The sequence below is a fragment of the Halyomorpha halys genome, unplaced genomic scaffold (genome assembly GCF_000696795.3).
Source record: "Halyomorpha halys isolate HHAL.00 unplaced genomic scaffold, Hhal_1.1 Scaffold177.1, whole genome shotgun sequence".
NCBI lineage: Eukaryota > Metazoa > Arthropoda > Insecta > Hemiptera > Pentatomidae > Halyomorpha > Halyomorpha halys.
Genome location: NW_027114700.1, coordinates 546,738 through 555,530, shown reverse-complemented (window position 1 = coordinate 555,530; position 8,793 = coordinate 546,738). Strand labels below are relative to the sequence as shown.

At 37.7% G+C, this 8,793-nt stretch overlaps 1 protein-coding gene across 1 annotated transcript in view; it reads right to left on the bottom strand.

The window, feature by feature from the left end:
* LOC106679092 (golgin subfamily A member 6-like protein 26) overlaps nt 1-8,793 on the bottom strand; it is a 21,897-nt gene that overhangs the window by 7,043 nt on the left and 6,061 nt on the right. Inside the window, exon 4 of the mRNA XM_067051841.1 lies at nt 6,909-7,010. Coding sequence (XP_066907942.1) covers nt 6,909-7,010 — 102 coding nt within the window. The remainder of the gene's footprint in view (nt 1-6,908; nt 7,011-8,793) is intronic.

Below are 8,793 nucleotides of genomic sequence, written 5' to 3'. Positions count from 1 at the left end.
GGCTTGTTTACATGGGGAGTTTAGGTATTAAGACTCATAATACCTATGCTCTATTTATAACTTAATATATATAAGTTATAATACGACAAGGCGTATTGTCCGCCTTAATACTCCCAACCCATGTAAATAAACAACCAAAATGTATAAGACGCATTAAGAGAGCCGAAACCCGGGAATCCCTTGAATTTACTTCCGGTTTAATATTCAGTCAACAGTTTTCTTTTCTTTTTCTCTCTGCATTCAAGTTCTTTCTTTTCTTTTGATTTTTTTTTTCTCTTCTTCCTCTTTTTTTTTTTCGAAATCTATGAGAATGAATGTGGACGGGACCACGATCGTGCAAGCTGCGAGTTTCAATATACCACCAGAGGGGGCAGGAGCTCCTGCAGTCCTCATGGCGCTGGGCAAGGCCGCAGCCCCGGCGGCCCATGAGGCACCGGATTTGCAACCTCTACGAACCACAACTCTAGCGGCGGCTCATGCGAACGCGTTAGCGATGTTGAAGGTGAGGGCAGCGACATCGCAGGACCTAAGAAAAGCCATTTCGGACCTGGAGCGGTTTACTGTGGAAATAGGTGCGCTGAACCATTTCCTCAAAGGAGGTGACCGGATTATAGAAAGGTTGGAGGCGAAGGTTACGGATAACCTATTGGAGCGAGCCGACGCCATTTCACTGAAAGCGGCCCTCATCTGCCGGGTCAAGAGAAGTGTCTTGAATCAGTTCCAGGCGGACGAAGAGACGGTTTGGCTAACGGTGAAAGAAAGAATAAAGAAGGCATATGGTGGTGATAAATGTTTTTTTTTTCTTTTGAGTTGCTTTGTGTTCCGAAGAAGTGTTTCACTTCTGTTTTTTTGTTTTTTTCTCTGATTTCAGTGTACCCTACTATTATGTTTAGCGCTTAGAACCTTACGTCTGTACTTAACTATGTCATTTATTTTTCGTTTATCTTTCAACGAATTGTACATTTTTTTTATATTACTATGTTTTTGTAGTTTACGAACATTATGTCATAAACTGGTAGGGGGTAGTTATAATACGACAAGGCGTATTGTCCGCCTTAATACTCCCTACCCCTGTAAATAAACAACCAAAATGTATATAAGACACATCAAGAGAGCGAATAAAGGAGTGTTATTTCTGTAGTCTTGCGTACTGTTACTCTGCCCAATTTCCTACTTTTTTAAGTATTCCTCTTCCGACAACGCATAAGTTTATATGTATATATGTAAGTAACTTAAGTATCGGTGAAAGCAAAATGTTAATTAAGAGAAGAAGGAATAAGATCTGACTCGCTTGAACTGCTGTAAAATATTCGCTTTATTGTGTTATATACATCTCATTATTACATACATTATTTACATCCGATCAGCTGATCTTCTTAGACCGTAACTCTCCCCCCTCCCACCATTTTACGAGAAATCCTCGTAAACTAATACTATACAATATAATAAAATGTAAAACAAAACAATAATGAAAACTATTTACAATAAAAAAATTTCGTAGTTTGGTAGCTTGCGAGTTTTTACTATGATATGTATAATCATAGTAAAAACTCGCAAGCTCCCTTAAATAAATGCTAAATACATAATTTAAACATAAGAATAAAATTTTTTAAAATATTTCGTACAGTGAATGCAAAAGCTAGAAAGAAAAAGAAAATGTTTACAATAATCAAAAACATATAATGAAAAATACAATATTTACAAAAATCAATAACACACTTATTGTACAACAACAAATAGAATAAATAACTAAATTTTCTGTAATCTATCCAATTAAAGGAACACTTCAGTTTTTATATTGTCATTGCCTGATATGTATTTGTTCCTGCCCCAATGATGGTTTCTATCCCGATAATTTGAGCCGAAATTGCCTGATTCTCTGGAATATGCTCTGTAAATGTTGCACGTGTTCGGCTTCGTTCTTCCTGAATACTAGAAGAACGTCCATATAGATCTGAAATACAGATTCGTCTATTCCCCTTTAAAATTTGTCCGTTAGGCGCTGAAAGGTTATGGGAGCATTTTTGAGTCCAAACGGCATTCTCGTGAATACTTAGTTGGCCCCTCTCGAAAGTGAATGCCGTCTTATGTTGATCCTATGGGTACATTTTAATCAGATAATATCCAGCCATCAAGTTCAATGTGCTCAATACCGTTGACCCATCCAGGCTGTGCAAAATGTTTTCAAATCTGGGAATCGGATATTTTCCGTCTATGGTATTCTCGTTCAGCTTCCTATAATCTATCACCACTCTGTAATTTTCAGGAGTTTCACCTGGCGCGCTCTTCTTTTTAACCGCCCACAATGGACTATTGCATGGGAACGTACTGTCAATAATTATTCCCTCGTGTTTTAAACTTTTGAGCTCTTCCCGGATATGGTGACGTAGCGCCTGCGGGTATCCTTTATCTTTCACATATGTAACTAACCTTATCTTTTTTTAGTATCATCTCATGGACTGTCTTCCCAGTTGCCCCAAGGATGTCTCCTTCTTTTAAAAAAATATCTTCATATATCCTCTCGAGCCTCTGCCTCCAGTCCTCAGCCTATTTGATTGCTCCGACCCGTGCGCCCTCGTTTTTCTTTGTCGATGACATTTGTACGTTTTACCTCCAATGTTAATTCTCCATTTTCCCTTGATATTATTAACCCAACACCAACCTTCTCTAGAAGGTCACACCCCACAATCACTTTGTATTCCCTCGGCATACTACCTACGATATATACCGGCAAGTTGTCCCTACTAAGTCCCCACCTCCCCCTCTACCTCACATGGGCCACCCAGGATGATCAATTTACATTGGCATTTCTGAATCTTCTGTGTCCTCTCTCCATCACACAGCTTTTGCAAGGCACATGATGGTGTTGGAACTGCTGGTGTCCACCAGGCACCTCACTTTTGCTTTCTCTCTTATAAGCAGACCAACGCTCTTCCCCTTCAGATGTCTCACGTCTTCGTCTCTCCATCGTCTCGCCTCCGTTCTCCTCTGTTCCCTCGTTTCCATCCTCTTGTTTCCACCTTGTCCGCTTGACTAGCTCGGTTCCGTGGTTCCCGAACTTCTTCTTCCGTCTCTGATGTTCCTGATGCTTCCGTAGATTCATCTAAAGATCTACTCAACCAACGGTGACTTCTCCGTATCTGTTGGACGTTGATTTCCATTAGTTCGCCTCGGCCCACATCTCTTCTTCGGTAAATATATATGGGCACTGTTTGGCCTGTTTGGCTATGTGCCTCTCATTTCCGCATTCGAAGCATCCCATGGGCGGGCAATGCGCCCCTAAATGCCCAAACTTTCCACAACCGAGACACTTGCAGTCCTCCCGCCGACAATTGTTTCTTGTTTTAGCTTGTCTTCTTCTATTTTCTTGGTTAATAGCTCTTTCTATTCTACCATCTCTGTGTTCTCTCCTCCTCCAAGAGTTGGGTGTTTTTCTTGACCACTGGTATTCAATCCGGGTCCACCCTGGCTCTTCTACTTACATTCGGGCCTGCATCTCTCTAGCGCTCGTTTCTATGAGATCTTGAACAATTTCCACAAACGAGCGCTTTCTCGGAAATCCTTCCTTCTTCCCTAGCTCCTTTGCTAACCGTAGTTTTAGTACCATGGATAAGAATCGCATACAACCCTGTACCTGGATTGCTTCCATCATCTCGCTGAGTTTGTATGGAATTCTGTTAATGCGTGCCAGAAGTTCCGAGGCGTATTGCCCACTAGACGGTTTCGGTTTCTTTGTCTCCCTGATCATAATAAATATGTCTTCCTCTGGTGCCCATCGTCCTCCTCCAAACACTTTCTTTAATCTTTCCTTGATACTTCTCCAAGGGGTTTCTTCGTCCGCCTGAATCTGATTGAGGATGCTCCAGTATAAGCAGACGACCGCAGTTCCGCATCTTCGCTACCGAGTAGATTTTCGATTGATTTTGCTTGAATTCGGCTTATCAGTCGGTCTCCCCCTTTTATGAAGTGGCCCAGTTCACCTGCTTCCCCTGTGAACCGTTCGAGGTCAGAAACGACCTTCCTCATGTCTTTGGCGGTCATAGTACTTTGATCCGTTCTAGTGTTGTTGCGTATGTTTCTGCAACAGATACTGATATTGGAGTAAACTCAGGGGGAAGAGGATTTCCCTCTGTGGAAGGTGCATTCGGGACCACGTTTTGATTCAAAGCTTCCGGATTTAAAACCGCTTGTCCACAATTCCGTTACCATTATTTACAAATGAAAAAAAATGAGAAGAGCAAAAAATTGAAGATGATAAATAACAGAAAAATTTTCTTAAAACAATAAATTAATCCCGGGAACTTTAGATACACCACTTAAGTATCGACGAAAGCAAAAAAGCAAAAGAGAAGAAGTAATAAGATCTGACTCACTTGAACTGCTTGAATGCTATTGAATATATATATAACTTATGATGAGTCGGAACTGTACCTTTAAAAAAAAAAGTAAAATAGGGACACGAAATGAGACACGCAAACTCAACTAAGATACTGCTTTATTATACTGTGTAATCCTCTATATATACATTCTGGCTTGTTGACATGGGGAGTTTAAGTATTAAGACTCATAATACCTATGCTCTGATTATAACTTATATACCAACCCCTGCCAGTTTATGAACAATTCCTCGTAAACTCAAAAAAAAAAATTAAAATTAGAAAAATTAAAATACTATATGTTACAACAAAAAAACAAACTAGATAGACACACTTTGACAAAAACTTCACATAACGTTTTACTATTTACACAATTTTCCTATCTACATAATAAGGCTATTTACACTTGTCTTCCACTCACACTTTCTCTATTTTACAATCCGATACAAAACAAAAAAAAAACGGAAATCTGTATACCTGAATTTAGTGAGGAGGCAAGTCCAGGTGTCTCCGGAGCTATTATTGCTGGGAACCCTAATTGTTCTACATGAACCGTCCGCCTCTTTCTCGGTTCTTGTATACACTCGATGGTTACCACATTATGTTCCCGAATTGTTATCACCCGGAATGGCCTCTGATAGGGCCGAGATTCGATTGGACCCTAAACGGCGGTACACGACAGTCCCAATTTTAATATCCCCAACACATCGCGAAGGTTTAAATTTTGTCGTTCCACATCCCACTCCATTTGCCCTCTCGTTTTTTCCCACAACTTCCGCATGACCATCCCGTGATTCACAATTTCCCCATCCGCCTCCGCCGTGTCCATAAAGTTCCTACGTCTCCCTTGCAGGCCAAAGAGAACTTCAAACGGTGAAAACCCCGTAGTGGTATGGATGGAGTGATTATACGTGGCTGTCGCCCTTACCATTGCCTCATCCGGCTCCAGCCCCTTGTCTGCATGATAAACCCGCAAATGATCGCTCAGAGTACTATGGAGTCTTTCTATACCTCCTCTTCTTTTAGGATAACCCGGAGTGTTGATGTGCCAATCAACTTGTAGAGAGGGGAGAGATGCCACTTTACTAAAGAGTGCCACTATACTAAAGAGGTCGATGACAGTTATCCACTTGAACCCTTTCCATGTAAATGAGTCGATCTGGATGTCACTAAGCGGTTCCAATGCAATGGGTGTTTCCTCTTGCAAGGCCTTAGGCGGGTGACGGTCGTACTTCGTACTGAGGCATATATCGCAACCTCCTATAACTTCCTGGACCATCTTCTTCATCCCCCACCAAAAATAGCGACGCTTGAGGGCTTGTAAATGTCTCGCTCACACCACGATGATTGGTTTTTCTTGGTGGTGAGCTAGAGTGACTTCCTTTTGCCGTTCTTCGTCCCACACCGTCTCCACCATCATCGTGCAACGGACAAACGTCCTATCGATCCCTATTTGTTCGAGTCTCCACAGCCGTTTGTTGTCCCCTATGACTTCCTTCCCTACATAGAGGTTATGAGCTCTTCCTGCCTTTGATGCGTCTGTTAGCGCCCGACATATCTTCCCTCGCACCTGGTTGTGACCATATCGTGTTAATAGAGGTTTGCCCGTACTTAGAGTATACCACCTTCATAAGGCCAGAAGTTCTTGTTTTCCATATTATCTGTACTTTCTTGTCGTTTATAATCTCGGACAGTCAATCTCCTGTAGAGCTATCGTCCCATGACGACGGAGTTCGTTCCTCCTACGGCTGCGTGTTAGAAGTCTCCCCTTCTGATCTGATAAGTGTCAGTGGATCAACATTTATCGTTTTAATATAGAACTTTTTTTTTGTTTTTAAAATATTTTATTTGTTTTAAATCCCTATGTTAATCAATTAATTAATTAAAAACTTTTTAAATCGCGCGCTTGTATATCCTTTTGATTTAACCTTCGGATTTCTAACGTATGAATGAAAACGGTTTATTTGAGAAAAAACAAAAATTTATAAAATATAATGTATTAATTTGTTAGAAATAAGAAAAGTTATAGGTGAGCGTAGGATCTTAAAATCTATCTAGCATTTTAATTTTATTAACCACCAAATATTTAATTATTTTTTATGATTATATTATTAACGAAATAATTTGTTCTAATAATTTTTTATTCACTGTTTCAAAAATTGCTGTTGTTTTATAGTATTGTTGTTCTATCTTATCTTAATTCTTCTTGGACGATTCTAATTTATTCAAATCGTTTTACTGGAGATTGGTGCAACTGGCTCTTAATGATCATAATTCTCACACTTAAATATTATAATACAAAACATAAAATACTTGTTTATCTTAAAAAAAAAAAAAAAATTCTAAAGAAAACAATGTAAACAAAAATAAATATAATTAAATTAAACAATAACGTTATTTGCAAAATGCTTACAAATTTATTATTACACTTGGCGTCAAAAACTATCGAAATTCCAGAGAAAATTTGTTTATTTCTGCTGCTGAATAAAATTATATACTTTATAAACATGTGATCTATTTTATATTACTTACTTGGGTGTCATGCCAAATTCCACAACTAACATTCTTTTCAAGCGAACCATCATTTCCGCAGACAATAGAGGAAATATCTGTGATACGAACTCGTGCATGTACCTAAAATTAATTTACATAAAATCAACAAGCAAAAGTATTAGGAAAAACTTTAATTAATCACAATAAATGTGCGGACAAGCGAAGAAATGTGTAATTAATCAATAGTATGTGCTAGTTTATTTTTACCAACTTCAACATTTTGTTTTAAGGAAGATTGTTAGAAGCAGGCTAGGCTTCTTTCACAAAAATATTTGAAAATTATTAGGCCTAATTTTCATTATTATTGCCATTGAAAAAAAAAAGGGATTATCTGTGGGAATTTATTTACGTCTACATTATTTATTTTATTATGACCATCCCTGGTATACATTGGAAAAAATATCAAACAATTACAAGCGGTTTATTAATTGTAAATTGGAGTGAGAATTGTTTTTTCTATGCAATTAAACCAGTGGCAAAGCCACTATCCTACCGTCTCACATCAATAAATAAAAATTAAATAGTTACGGACCATGGTAATGAGTAAACCAACAACATACATCAATTATATATATATATATGTGTTTTATTTATAAATGATTTACGAAGATCTCGTTTTTATAATCAAAAGTCAAAAATGGCCGAAATAAATAGGTTTACATATGAGAAGATGGTTGGGGATGTCAGAAGATAATACAAATAAGTTTAAAAAAACTTATTTTTTTCTCATTATCATTATCTCCTCAATCAAATTATTCAAGGTCAACTATCTTCTTATCATTATGAATAAGTTTACAGTTTTAATTAAAGTGTTAAATAACCTGAAAGATTTTTGGCCAGTTCTTTATCCTTAATTAAAATTTTATTCAGGTTATAAAACAAGTCTCTTTTCTACATTATTAAAGAAAGTATACAAGATATAGGAAATTGTAAATAGGTCTTTTCCTTAAAGTTCTAAAGACTTGTGTCGATATTTAACTATATTATGTTTGCAAAACACACTTTCACAAGTGAGTTGTGTAAAAGGTAGTTTGTTCAAAGTTGTAAGGTAATGTATGAAAACTATCATAGAGATTTGCGAAGATCTCTATAAAAAGTGGTCAATAAATACGAGTGTAAGAAGGGTAGCTATTGGCCAAGAATGTACTTATTTTTGATCCAGTGTGTTAATAATGTTAGTATTTGACATCAATACTAATAGGCAGGTGGCAACGGGTGAGAAGTAGTTCTTTTTACAAAGTCCTTGTTTTGTAAGTGAACTCATGCTTAATTATCTATTTCTTCTTGTTGAAATTGCCGGGACGTTAAATTCCCTAAATACTACCAAGAAAGGCAGTGTGTTTGAAGGTCTGGAAAATCATTCTGGTATCGGTGCAGTAGCCAGTTGAAAGAACATATGTAGTTGTTCATTCGAGCATCCTGACTGTGTTATTGATAGATTGTTCCATTTTTCAGGTGAGTGAAGATTGGAGCTCTACACCAGGGGTGGTCAACTTTTCAATATATAAGATCTACTTTTTATCTTAAAGTTTTCGCGATCGACTTGTCATAGGCGTAGTCTAAGGGGTAAGAAGGGTTTGTAATGCATACTATGTTTATAAACCGTGTTTCAGTGTAGGGTGCATTCCAACGAGGTCAAATCAAAATATAAATAAATCAAAATTGTATTAAGCCGTCCAGCCATAAGGGTTTAGTTCAGCTCGATTTGCGTTCTGCGACTATGTTCACCGAAATAAATGGTGTGAGGCTGACTGTTATGAGTAAACATTAACAGATGTTTTACACAGCTACTAGTTCATCGTGCATCTGTAATTTTTATAAAATTAAAATACTCCGGTACGACTAATTATAAAGTATTTTAATT